The 15,110-nt window shown below is 33.5% G+C and overlaps 1 protein-coding gene across 2 annotated transcripts in view; it reads left to right on the top strand.

The window, feature by feature from the left end:
- Positions 1-882: 882 nt before the first annotated feature.
- CLVS1 (clavesin 1) overlaps positions 883-15,110 on the top strand; it is a 52,958-nt gene continuing 38,730 nt past the window's right edge. The window contains exons 1-3 of one of the 2 annotated variants that reach the window (XM_087931301.1): positions 883-1,046; positions 9,618-9,735; positions 10,241-10,813. In XM_087931301.1, coding sequence (XP_087787427.1) covers positions 10,425-10,813 — 389 coding nt within the window. In that variant the 5' untranslated portion in view covers positions 883-1,046; positions 9,618-9,735; positions 10,241-10,424. The remainder of the gene's footprint in view (positions 1,047-9,617; positions 9,736-10,240; positions 10,814-15,110) is intronic. The other variant, XM_026705901.2, reaches the window with a different exon arrangement.

The following is a 15,110-nucleotide window of genomic DNA, read 5'->3' on the forward strand; positions in this document are numbered from 1 at the left end:
TCCTGAATATCTACTGGTTAGAGTTTAAAGCAATGTATTCAAACTTAAAGAATATTTGAGACCAGGAATGTGTCCTGAATAATAAAAGAGAATAGATTTGTGTAACAACACCCCACTCCCATTATTCAACTATTCAGGATTTTAGCAATGTAATTGAACCTTTTTTGTTGTTGTTGCTGTGGAATATATGGGAGATGGAGTTCCTTGATGCTGCATTGCAAATTAGTTAGATTTCCACCAATAAATTCTGATTTTGGACTAAGCTGGAAATTTATTCCTGCAGTAACTCCTTGCATTTTTTTCTACTTTTATATATGTATATAGAAACAATTAAGTAGATAATATATAATTCTCCAATCTGATTATATGAAGAAATTATGTCTGGATGATACCCTGAAAGTTCTTCAGTGAAAAAAAAAAAGGAAGATGCTTTATGGAGATTTAATTTTTTCCCACATGCTGAATTTCAGTGACATTTTAAATAGCTGGTGCTAAGCAAAATAAATCCTTTGGGAACATACAGTTGCTATGCAGATGGTGGTTTTTCCAGCTTTATTAGTGTTCTTTCTAACATGTAGCTATAAGAAAAAGAGATGGTATTTCTTTTCTCAGGATCATATCTCCAACTGCCTTAGCATTAACAAAAAACACATGCAAACACTCAATATTGCAGCATCAGCCTCTTTTGCATAAGGGCCCCATTCTTTTCTTTTTCTTTTCTTTTTTTACATATTCCTATATCACAATGCCATATGATGAACAGCATTTCTGGAATCATCTGTCACACAGGCGGGATCTTATTGTCATGTGTGCATTGTATTCTTTTGCTGTAAGACTGGATAGAAGACAGGAGGTTTTTAGGACCCAGGGGGATGACTGCTATTGTGTGGAGAAGCACACACACTCATCCTATCCAAAAATGCATAGCCCCGTGGAGGCAGAGCTTGTTCATTCACAGTTGTTTAGAGAGATCTTCTGTTGAGGCTGCAAAGAGGGAAAGCTGTCTTGCACCCATCCCTATCTACATCGAGGGTGGCACTCTAAAGGTATTTGAGATGCATCTTTTCTGTGCTTGCAGTAGCTTTTGTTTCTTCCCGTTTCTCTCTCTCTCTCTTTTTGTTGCAATGCCATGGCTGCGGCGTTTCAGCACTATCTTATGTGGACAGCTCTTGTCTGCAATCCATCTGTTCTTAAGCTTTTCCTTCCCACATTACCGAACTCTTCTTCCTGGACTTCCGTGGCTTTTCCCCCCTTTCTTTTAAACTCCCACAGAGGTTAAATTCGAGCATCTTTAAATTCTCAGAGGGGAGCAGAAAAAATAACCACATGTGTACATGCATGCACATGTATATACTAATATTTCTAAGAGCCTTAAGTGAGGAAGTTCAGTTGAAGGTTAGAATTTAGAAAAGAAAGGTCAAAGTGTACAAGAGTTAGAATAGTGGGTGGGTGGGTGTGTTGAGAGCAAGGATGTGTCTTTCATTGAGGAAATGGGGCAATTGTAAAGATCAGGAGGCAAAAGCTGCTTTTAAATAATTTCCTGTCTGCTTCCATTATCCTTAAATTTGAAGAGATGCTTTAAAAAAAATCCAAAAAGAACAATTGAAATAACTTTGAAATGAAAAATAATTATCAGTCAATAAAGAAGAGAGTGAATTTCTTCCACCAATCACCTTTTTTACTTTAATGTTGAAAGTAATGGTTTATTCCCCCCCCCCATGAGGTATAAATGTCAAGATTTTAATAAACATAACTAAATGCAATGAAACCATACAGTTATTTTACAATATATTTCTAATACTAGCAATCTTTTCTTGGGCTTTTTTTTTGAGGAAAATGAATGAAAATAATAAAGTTAAAGAACTGATGGCTGCTCTTTGTTCTTAAATACAATTGGTTTATATTTGGAAGGGACATACAAATATGAGACACACATGGAGAGAGAAGTTCCCTGTGGTTACATGGTATAATGAGACAATAACATAAGTAGTCCTAGTACATTAAAAGTTAGTGCAGTGCCAATAAGTAAAATGATGTTATGTAACAGCATGATGTCATGCAGGGCAGGCACACGTATACGTTTTCCCTTTTAGCTTACAACAGGGTATCACTAAACAAATTAATTTCCTGGTTTGATTTCAGGGATTCAGCTCTTGTTATGCCTTTCATTTTTAATGAAATTACAGCAGATATATTAATAATTTTCCTGTTTTGTTGACTCATCCCTGTTCTGAAAAATCAAGAACCAAACAATCAAATGTGAGAGAGAATGTTTAAAAGAATGCTTTTTGATCATTTGATTGTCATTGCGTGGATTGTCATTGCTTTCCTTTGGCTCTCTAACCTTTTTAAAACTAGATTAACAATAACATATTGATGTAATTAAGCATAGCTTATCAATTCGAAACAGCAGAATTGGGCCTTCAAAACTATCACTGATATCGTGATAGTAATTGAGAGATGAATTTTATACATGGTACAGAACCTTTTTGGGGGGGAGGAAAATATTTGTTGCTTTTATTGACAAACAAAGAAAGCCTACCTTGACATTTCCATAAACAGATTCATATCAGTGTAGTATATGTAATATAGTGACTTAGGACCAGTATGGTATGGTGATTTAGGAAAGGCCAAATTTAAGGGTTACATTGAGCCAATCATTCTTTTTCAACTCAATATTCCATCTTGTGCTTGAAGAGTGGGATATAAATTGAACAAAGAAACCAATAATACAACTTATCTGTCATTATGGCAACATTTAGTTGAGTAATTCCACTTAAACAGTGAGTCACTGATGTAGTTTATTGCAATAGACATAGTCCTGAACTTATATTGATGGCAAATATCAGTTATTGCTACATAAATATATCTATATATATGTAATCTACTGTTTATATATATCTATACCATCTATGTCTAATCTATGCCTAATCTACAGTATATCTATGTCTATGGATATACCTACATCTATACTTGTATACACTAGTGGCTAAGGCACCAGGATAGAAAATGGGAGATTGTGAGTTCAAGTCCCACTCTAGCCATAAAAGCCAGCTGGGTAACTGGACCAGTCATTCTCTTTCAGTCCAACTCACCTCACAGAGTGGTTGTTATGGGGAAAATAGGAGGAAAAACATGGTTTGGATTGTTTTCTGCCTTGAGTTATTTCTAAAAGAATGTAAAATAAAGTCAGGATATAAATAAATAAGATTGAGAAGTGTGAGTATTATAATTGGTGTAATAGTAATCATTACATCAAACATTTGTGAATACATAATCAAATATTGTGCTAGAATTGCAAAATAGAGATCACACCTTTTCAAGCCTAATGATCTCCAGATTATTTGACTACAATTTAGCTCATATCTAGCTAAGTTAGGGAGGGCTCCCATAAGGTTGAGTCACAAAAAAAAAAAATTAACAAAGCATTAAAAGCATAAACTTCATTAATATTTTGAAAGCAGTGATGGGCAGGCAAGACTTTGAAAAATGCATTTTTTTTCAGCCAACCAAAATCGTAACATAATTTTTAAAACATTTTTGTGAATAATGTTATATTACAAGTAATTTTTACCTGACACATGTACTTCTAGCCCTAGTTTATTTCAGTAATCTCAACTATAAAAAATAAAGATGGAACCTTGCAGACAGCTTAAAATAAATAGAAATTAGAAGAATGGTGAAAAATAAAAAAGAGTAGACTATAAACTTCATCCATTCAGTATTTTTTTAATAAATCAATTATTTGAGCAAATAATTCTATGATTGTTTATAGAGTCATGGGAGGGCAGTGTTTAGAATGCAGTATTGCAAGCTAATTCTGCTGACTGCCAGCAGTTTGATTCTCACTGGCTCAAGGTTGACTCAACCTTCTATCCTTCCAAGGTTGGTAAAATGAGGACTCAGCATATTGCCCCCAACAATGTGGGTCCTCATGGCTGTAAAGCACCATGAAGCATTATATAAGTAAGTATTATTGATATTGTAAATATGTTAACTTTGTGTGGACTTCTGGGTGAGTACATTATTATGTTGGAAAGTTGTATTTGAATTATTTGGGGGTGGTGGTGGTTCTGCATCAAATTTGTGGGTTATACACATTTTATTATATAGGAAAATAAAACTGGTCCTAACTGATACAAACAACATTTTAACAGTTGTTTATTTAAGAGCCTAGATGGCACAGTGGTTAGAATGCAGTATTGTAGACTGACTCTGCCCACTGTCAGAAGTTTGATCTTGACCAGTTCATGTTTGACTTGGCCTTCCATCCTTCTGACGTTGATAAAATGAGGACCCAAATTGTTGGAGGCATTATGCTGACTAAACTGCTTGGAGAGAGCTGTAAAGACCTATGAAGTGGTATATAAGCCTAAACACTATTGCTATTGCCAAGTTTTGGAAAAATGAACTTCTGTAATACATACATACATACATACATACATACATACATACATACATACATACATACATGTATTCCCTGTCTTAATATTAGTTTTTTCATTTCTTAATTCCTTGAATATAACATATTTTAAACACTTTGATTTCTGTTGTTGTGAGAAGACAAATATTATATTAAGATACTGTAGGTTTTTTTGTAAACATAGTTACAGATTTTTTTTAATTTTTTTTTAAGCAAATTTTATTGATTTTAACAACAAACAAAACAAAACATCATTAAACATTAAAAACATAAAACCTCTTTCCATTATAAATCTTTACAAGGCAGGTAACACATTATTTTATATCACATTCTTCTAATTTATCCCATTTCCATATAGACACGTAAATTCCCTTTAACAAATTTCACATTATTTCTCTTTACTCTTATTCAATCACATTTATTTTCTAGTTTATCTGCTATTCAATCATCACATTTATATTTTCCTCTGGCTTGTTTACAGTTGTTCTCATCTGGCCTTCCTCCGAGATTTTATTAATTCTCAATTAAACACACACACATAAAGCACAAAAAACATAAAACTTCCTTTTAGAAAGTAACTTGGCCCCAGATTACCTCTTTTTGTATGGACTTCAATTAAATTCATGCTCTTCTTATATACCATTACCTATCTTGTTTACCATTCTATATCTTCTATGTAACTCCTCCCCACTTATATATTTCATCATACTTTAAGACAATATTTTTATATCTTTTGTCCATTTTTCCATTTACATTTATTTCATTCCCAATATAAAAAAAGAATAATTTCTCCTGAAATCTCTAATCAGAGTATGATGCCTTTCTATCATACCCCTAAATTGAAATTTGAAATAACACCTAAGTCCCAATCTGATTCTGCTTAGTACATTCTACTATTTAAAAAACAAATACTACAATAATAAATCTATAATAATCAACACATTAGCCCATTAAACTCTATAATTAAACTAATATTTTAAACATTTCCTTTAATATTTTATTAAAATTTAAAATCATTCATTATTAAACATTTTAACATTGTACCTTAATATTTTAATCTTTTATTAAATCTTATAAAATTCTAATTTTCTATTTTTAATACAAATACAACTGCTACATTACTATCATGTGTACTATGCAGAATCCCTTTTTTTAAAAAAAGAATCATATATTACCCTTTGTCCCTAAAAAAGATTTTCTTTTTCCCATCTTGTTTTATACCTTTATAACTTTTCCCCCCCTTTTCCCTTTCTTTCTTGGCCCACCTAGACTTTTTACCCACTCCTCTCCAAACCTCTGCCTTCTTGGCTTCCCCTTTCTGTTGCATTCTTCTTTCCTTTTGCTTTCTGGCATTATATTGTTTTTGCATCTTATTTTTCTCTTTCATAGAAATTTTTTTATGTCTTAAGCCCTTCCTTTTCCCTCCTCTCTTTCTCCTTTCTTTCATAATCACACTATTTAATTCATTAAAAATGGCTTCTTCTTCCTCCGCTTCTTCCAGCTGTTGTTTAATTTGCTGACACATAGCAAGCGCCATATCTAGAAAACAAAGGGCTTCTCCCATAGCGTCCTTGCCTTCTTTCCTTATTTTTAGATATTGTTTTTTTAGTTCATTGAGAGGTAGAGCCATTATAAACTTTTTATTCTTCTTTTTCTGTATCCTCTTCTTGTTATTAAGCCAATCAAATATTTCCAAACTTAAAACATTTCCCCAAAATCCCAAAGTCCCAAAGTCATCAAACAGTCCAGGCAAAGCACAAACTTCTTCCTTTTACAGTTTCTCTTCCTGGGGTAAAGTCAGTTAGGGAAAAAAAAACCCAATCTGTATTTTAAATCTTTTTTGCAGTTAGTTTCTAATCTCTTTATCTTCAAAGCATCTCCTCCAACAAAGTCTTGGAATAATTTTTTTTCCCCAAGCCTCTCCCTTCCCACTTGTAACAAAGGGCTTTAAATTTTTACCTTCTGTTAGAGAGCAGATTTTCCATGTCCATTTGTTAGTTCCATAAGGGAGGGAGAGTAACTTACTCTTTTAACACTTTCCTTCGCCACTGAAAACCTCCATTAGAAACATTGTAGCATCCAAAAAGAATAGTAATTTTCCAGGTATTAGATATGTCCTTAAAGTCCCGGTTCAGCCAAGAAAAACTTTCATTTTAAAACTTCCTTCTTCTTCCTCCTGCACATTCTTAATCCAGTTGCCGGCTTCTTCGTGGTGGCCATTGAGACCGCCGCTCCACCGCCTTGAGAAAAGGGGGTTATTGCCGGCTGGGGAGGGGGTCTGCGATACCCCTCAACCCCTGTCTGGATCCCCCCTATCTTCAGCTACCCCAACAGTGCAGCCTTATCCTCCAGATCCATCAGGATCGGAGGCACCAAGACGGCTAGCACAGCAGGGATTGCGGAGAAAGTGAATCCCTGCTGTCACTGAAGCCTGGCAAACCGGAAGAGATAGTTACAGATTTTTGTAGAATCGATAACTATAATGTTTATTCAATTTTCAGTTAAATACTGAAAGTTAAATAACTTCTCACAAGTAATCCTTGCCAGATTAAGTGGTAAATGTGTGTTTGTATTTTTTTCTATCTTTCATTGTGTGTGTGTGTTGTGTTTTCAAGTTAGTTATGACTCTTGGAAACTACCTAGAAAGACTTGCAGTTTTCTTGAAAGATTTCAGAAATAACTTGCCATTGTCTCCTTTCTAGAATTGCAAGAAAGTAACTGGCTAAGGTCACCTAGCTGACTGTGTTTCAGGCGGGACTAGTATTTATTATATAATAATATTTTAAAAAGAAACTGAAGGCTTGCTTTTGGGTGTACAAGAGCAAGCTATTCAAACTAATACAATCAAAGCCAAAATTGAAAAATCTTTAAGTGATTCAAAGTGCAGATTGTGCAAAGAGACAGAAGAAAGAGTAGATCATATATTCAGATCATGCTAGAATATTACACAAACTTAATTGCATTTAGTTTGTAATTAGTACAAACTATACAAGAAAGCACACCTGCCAAAATGATTCACTGTAACATCTGCAAAAATTATCATGTACTAGTAATAAAAAATTGGTGAGTACATATAGTTGAAACAGTAGTCAAAAATGAACATGTTAAAATATTCTGAGATTTCTGAATGTAGACTGATAAAGTCTTGGCTCATAACACAGCAGATATAACTGGCTTAAAAGAAAAAAGTGTAGATAATTGATGTGGCAATATGTGGTGATAGTAGAAAGGTAGATAAAGGACTGGAGAAGAACATAAAGTATCAAGATGTGAAAATTGTAATTGAAAAATTATGGCATAAACTGAAATCTTGAATGGCACTTCAAAAATCTGCTCATTGATAAAATTTCCATCTGTCAATTGCAAAAGACCACCGACTTGGATCAGCTCATATTGAGACCTTATGACATCTTAGGTTTCATACTAAAGACCTGGCAGCTGTATCTTCAGATTTTGTAAACAGATTATAATAACAGGATAGGAGTCTAAAGCAGTTTTTATTTTAATGATAAATGTTAATTGTTAAAGCTGAAAATTAAATACTTTTTTGTTTAATTGCTTTATAGCATTCAAGAATTTTTATGAATGAAACAACTAGTAGGCATAGGTCAGCCACTAGATGACTATATTATAATAGCCATTAACATTTTATATTTAGTAGTACTATCAGGAAACTTCAAAGGAATATTGATTATTCTGGCTGCCTACATGTTGCCTTAAGGCCCAATGTTAGAATGAAAGAAGGGATGTAAAAATGAATGATATATAGTGTTTACTTTTTAGTGATTTTATATGTGCTCATGCAAAATGTGGCATTTCACCAAAACATTTCATTTACTATGTGAAAAGATTTAACTTCATGATCTGCTAGCACAAGCCAATCTATTCAGTACCACACATGCAGATAGAAATATTACTAGTTTCCATCTTATCTAGAACAACTTCCTCTTTTTTTCTTTCTTTTAACTAGCTCAATTGGTAAAGCCTAACATTTCCTGCTACTTACTATGGTCTATTGAATCCTATCAAAAGCTGGTTAGCATAGTACAGCATTCACGCATGCATTTCTACATCTAGGCTTATCTCTGGGTATATAAGTGCAATAATCAAACAAATAAATAATGACTTAGCAGGGCTAATTCAGGGAAGGCATGTGACCTGACCTTTTTGGACAGATGAGTAGATTATAAGATCTTCAGAGTTCAGCTTTAATAATGACTAAGATGGAATATAAGTAAAATTTTCACTAACGCTCCAGTGTGTCTTTACTCTTCTATGAATAAGACCGCTATAAGGAAGAACTTTGTACTTTTAAAGCTTATTAGCCCCAAACAGGAATATCAGTTATCTCTGCATCTGGACTCATCTTCGTGGTTATCAGGGGAAAACTCACCTGGCTTCCTGGAAGAGGAAGTCATTTTTGATGCAATCTCACTGATTCTTGTCCTGAATTGTTGTTGTTTTTTGGAAGCACTCTGGGTTTTTTGCCATCTTGAGAGGAAGAGTGATATCTAGGTTCAATTTCTGCAGGCAAAGGATCCATTGCCTGGGTAGTTTTATGCTAAAATTCTACCTATAATCAAATATTGCATTATACTTCAGGAAAATTTTTTAAACAATTCTTTTCTGTGAATTGAGATGAATGGATTAGAGAGTAAGACAGAGTTCATTAATGTGAGTGTTCCATTTGCATATTCAAGAGTCAATGGCAATTGGATTGATGATCATCTGCTCAGACATTCTATTTGTTTTGGATAAATATATGGTTCAACATAAGTTCTTTATGTGTGACAAAAAGGGAATGGATTTAAATATGTGACTGGTTTAATTGTTTGTGATGAAAGTCTGAGAATTAATGAGAATACAAGAGTGAAAAAAAGTTCTGAATTTGAGACAGGGAATTTCATGGTAGTTCAAGAATAAATCTAGGAGAAAAATTGACCTGAAAGAAAAGCAAAGAAATGAAACAACTAGAATGAAAATGGAATCATTTTTCTTCCAGTAATCTTTCCACTTTCACTATAATCTCTCTTCTCCTCTTCTTTCCCCCCCTCTCCTGCCCTCCCTTGACCCTCTTTGATTCTACCATGGATATGTGGATTTGTCATCAATATAGATATAGACAAATTATTTGAGTCCTATATGTGTTGCAGTTCACATATATACAAAGACACATAGAAATTTTTTTCAACAGAGGGACTGATCCCTTTGACTCTCTGCATTGGAATATGTGAAAAGTTGTGGGAGATGTGGGAGTCCAGGAATCTGTCCAGAAGGAACTGACTGAATCACCCCAGTGTGTTAATTATTAGGTAATTTGCATGTCTTCAATGGAAATCTTTTCTAATCTTGCTTCAGAGTTTCACCAGAAACAATTATGTAGATTGCAATGCCATGCAATATACTCTGAGTATAATTCTTTGGAAAATATGATCTCAATGAGAATGAAGTTCCATTTAGCCAGATGAAAGCAGGTTTATTTACAAAAAGTGTTATTATTTCTCAGAATACATACGTCATACCCCTAGTCTTCCATTTTTAATTTTATTCTTGTTAAATATGGAGCAATAGCATAATACTAAATATTAAATCAATGTAATATCTACAGTGCTGATGGCTCAGTGCAATTATATTTTCATCTTGATGTATATGAGGCACAGAATTGATGGCAATGTATTATTCCATTCAAAATAGTTCAATTTTAATCAGGTCTATACTGGCAATAAAAAGGGAGATATAGTGTTTTGAAATGTACTTATTCAATTTCTGTTTATTCACATATAATTAGTGATTTTGATCTATATATTTGTTTTTCAGAGAATGCAAATTTGTACCTTGGATAGATATCTGGGGATATAAATGGAATTTGTTTTCCACTCAATATAATGCAAGAGATAAATGCACTTGAATGGATCACCACATACTCTTAGTTGAATGGAGCCATTGCATATTCTGACCATATTTCTAAAGCTAAGGATTTAGAAAAGCAACTTTTGAAGACATGACCCATTTGCATACTGGACTTAGTCCAGAAATCATAGAGAAAGCCCGTCTGGAACTTAATGAAAACCCAGATGTTTTGCACCAGGATATTCAGCAAGTAAGGGACATGATCATCACAAGACCTGACATTGGATTCTTGCGTACAGATGATGCCTTCATCCTGAGATTCCTCCGAGCCAGAAAGTTTCATCAAACAGATGCCTTCAGATTATTGGCTCAGTATTTCCAGTACCGGCAGCTGAATTTGGATATGTTTAAAAATTTCAAGGCTGATGATCCAGGGATCAAACGAGCTCTGATTGATGGATTCCCAGGAGTGCTAGAAAATCGTGATCACTATGGCAGAAAGATACTTTTGCTCTTTGCAGCCAGTTGGGATCAGAGTAGGTAAATGTAGATAGCATCCTTATCTTTTTTAAAAAATACAATATTCAGTAGCAAATGATTTATTATATAATTGCAAATCCAGATATTTTGTACTATAGAAGCAGATTCAATTGTTGCATTGTTTTGACAATTATTTGACTGATCTAATATTTAAGATGATAAATGAAGAATGTGCTTACATCTTAAATCTTGCTTCAGGTGTGTATTTACTATTTCACATGCATAATTCAGATTTCAACAAAATGTTTATAGGAAATATTGCCTAGTAAAATTAAAGTAATGTTTTATTGGGATTGGGAAGATTTATTTTCAAATATAATTCCTTTTGTAACCATATTTACACTGCTATATAGTTTATAATGTCATAATACAGCTGTTTACAATTGACTATAATACAGGTGGTTCTATATGACCAAAAGAAGTTTGAATAACCCAGGTATCGAGTGGGAAATTCTTCTTTGCTATAACCAATCTTTCCACAATAGTAGGTCTAATAACATCTACTTTATTAACCCAAGATGCCAAATACTTAACCATTTGAAACTGCATAGTGACTGGGATAAAAAGAGCAAAGCATTACTGTTATTTGAAAAGGAAGGAAGGAATCAGAACAATATTTTTAAATTTTCTGAATGTCAATAGGTGTTTAGAAATGTGTTTACCCACAAATTCAATTAAAATGAAGAGTTATTTTGCTCTTGCAAGGTTTCATTAATAGTAAAAACAAAGTTTGCAAAATCCCATGCTCTGTTTTGAGTTCTATATTTTATTATTAAATACATAATGCCAAGACTTGTACCTGTACTGTAAACAAAAACATTTTCAACATATTGAATCTTTAATTTAGATCAATTATATTTTGATTAAAACACTACCTTTAATATCTTTTAGTCCACGAGTGTCAAACTCACAGAGTCACGTTGCTGTCATGTGATGTTTAATGAAGTTTTTCCCCTTTGCGGATTTGAGGTGGGCATGGCCTGCATGTGATGCATCCAGCCCACGGGCCACCAGTTTGACACCCCTGTTTTAGTCCATAGGATTACTAAATAAAATAGTGGTACAAGAAAAAGCTTTAAACAAAACACTATATTGATACTTATGAAAGTAAACAGGAAGGGATGAGGATGCTTATTATGGGTAAAGTCTATTTAGTTAATCCAGATCAATGCTCTTTTTTCCTGTTTGATTAATCACTTCAAAATAGGAAACAAAGATCTGTAGGAAATAGTGAGAAAATATAATTTCCATGTCTATCTTTTACTTCCAGGATTAAAACAATTCCATTTTCACTTTTGTACAGCTTTCAAATATTTCAATGGCAAACACAGACATTCATTTTTCCCTCTTGCCAAGTAGCAAAGACATCATAACTGAGAAGATTATAAGAACAGCAAGAAAAATGATAGCAGACAGGAATTAAGAATTTCAGACATGAAAATAACTGTGTAATCAAGTATTACAAAGGCTTACCCACACAATCCTTTCTAATACAAATTAGTAGTAAACCGTTCATTCTTTAAGGAGTACATTAGTGTTTCTCAAACTAGACAACTTTAAGATATGTGGACTTTTATTCCCATAATTTCCCAATCAGCATACTGGCTGGGAATTCTGGGAGTTGAAATCCTCATATTATAAAGCTGCCAAGGCTGGGAAACAGTTAGATAATAGACAAGTGATTCAAGCTAAATGGATCCACATTCAGTGAATTTATTGGTTTGTCCAAATTGGTTTCTGGTAGGTATTTTATGAAAAATCTGAAAATATCAAGTTATTAGAAAAGTAACAGAAATATCTTTTGATTTTTTTAAGAAACAAAGAAGAGAGAGGTACATTTTTGCATTATATCTTCCAAGTAAGAAAAATATCTATCAGTTCCTAACAGATAAGCTTTGGGAAAAGAAAGTCGGTGATAAATAAGTTAATGAAAATGCTTTCTGGAGAGATAAAAAGTGGTTTCATGCTTGGTTTTGTTAGGCTACAGGATGAATTAGTTCTAATCCTGTCATGATTTGTAACTTTTCAGCTAAAGGGGTCCAGAAAGCTAAGACAAACATATATTGTGAAATGTGATAAGGTCTCAAGGTAACAAATGGTCTGAAGTAGAGATATCTGTCTTAAGGATATTCCTGGACCTTGTTTGGTCATTAGGTTTCATAGTGATTGCAATGACTAAGATTCTCTTTGTTCAGTTTTAATTCATTTACTATACTATAGTGTGAGTATCTTACTGGTAGTAATTTCATGTCTTAATTATTCTACTGCACTCTACATCTCTTGAAGATGATGCAGAGGCTTTAAATGATGCAGAACTAATCATGTTCAATTACTGAGCAATGTGTACAATTAACCACATCAATTCCCCATAATCTCCAAAGACTATTTTTCCTGAAACTACTGCAAACTATATTGTGGATGATTAGCTTGGAGTCCTAGTATTCAATGGAACAGTTCTTCCAATGTGTACTAACTCAGCTTTTAAAGTAACCAGTGGAAAGCTTGGTTATGGTACCATTAATGGACATCATCTGAGTGACTGCTTTTTTTAAAAAAAACTGTGAAGTACTCTTGGATTTTTGAAAACTATAATCCAACACATCTTGCTAGTACTATTCGCAGAAGATTTCCCAAACCATAAGGAATAATGAAGTTCTTCTAGTTGAGGCAGGAAACATTGCAATTCCTTAAGAATAGCCTAAATCCTTTCTGGTAGAGAATAATTTTTATTATAATAAGGTATAATTTAGCACTTCTTTCACTTTTTAATAGCTGGGCATAACTATATGGGCTCCTTTAATGACCACTTGTACATGACTGCCACAAATGTAAATACAAGTGGTACTATGACAGGTTCTTGTATTTACATTTGTGGCAGTCATGTAATTATGATTTAGAGGAGTGGTGTGGTGGCCTAGAGGTAGAGTTCTGGTCTCACAGTCAGGAGGCTGTGAGTTAGATCCTAGGTAGAGGCAGATATTTCTCTCTCTGGGCACAGTGGGAATATATCTGCTGAACAAAACTCCACACTGGCAACAAGACGGGCATCCAGCCGTTAAACACTCTGCTAACTCCATTCAGTTGCCCACACTCTATCCTGCAAGGTTAAAAGATGATGCTGTAATTGTGATTCAGGGACTCAGCACCCAGCTCCCAAGTATGACATTGGAGTGGTCCATAGTCATGTGATTCCCATTTGTCTTTGCAAGTTTCCTACAAGCAAAGTCAATGATGAAGCTGACTGAAAATTGCAAAACACATGATGTCCTTGATTAACAATCCACAGTGAGTTGTTTAATGACAGCACCTGGAAATATTGGAATTTCCATTGCTAAATGGTGCAGTCACATAATACAGTTTACAACTGAATCACAGTGATGGAAATTCTGGTCCCAAATACAATTGATAAGGGAGGGCTACCTGAATTTATTATTTGATAGGTTTTTTACAAATATCATGTGTAACTAATTAAACAAGATTAACTTTGCTGATTAAAAAGATCAGGATTTTTAGAATAAAATGCAAAGCATTACAAATTATGATATTAAAATAATTGGTGATGAAAAATGCAAGCATGTATAATAGTACCATAGATAGTGAACTTTTGTTATACTTCTGTTATTGTGAACATTATTAAATTCTGAATTACTTGTAACCTGAAGAAAAAAACTTGCCTTTTCCAATCAGAAAATTAATTCTATGTAGAGGACAGTAATTGTCAGAAAGTTAATAAGATACATTAAATGAACAAAAAATGCTATATGGAAAAATAACATTACAATTATGCATGGATACATATATTTTATGATTCAGTAGAAGCTTCAGATCTAATTAATAATTTCAATGTAATTGATTTAACAAAACAAATCAAATACAAGATTTGAAATATATGAATCATACACGTTAAGTGTATGGAAGACACTGTCCATGTCCATTGAAGTTACATGCTGTAATTGGCTTCAGATATCTCATTATTAATGTTGATTGGCATTAATATATATATATATATATATATATATATATATATATATATATATATATATATATATATATATATATATATATATATTTGTTTTCTGAGGTTCTCATGGGTATTTGTATGTGGATCTTTGGTTGTTCGGATTTTCTCACGCATAAGATTCGAAGTATCTAGGCAACGTTTCGATGAAGTCTCATTCATCATCTTCAGGCTTCTGTCTTCGGCTCTTGCTTCTCAGAGTGATGTGAGATTGCAGCTGCTGCTTCCTTTTAACTGCTAGTGGGGGTGGGACTTGATTGGGTGGGGGCTTGGCTGTGT

Source organism: Pseudonaja textilis, chromosome 3 (genome assembly GCF_049901715.1).
Source record: "Pseudonaja textilis isolate UNSWEBS1 chromosome 3, rPseTex1.2, whole genome shotgun sequence".
In the NCBI taxonomy this organism is placed as follows: Eukaryota; Metazoa; Chordata; class Lepidosauria; order Squamata; family Elapidae; genus Pseudonaja; species Pseudonaja textilis.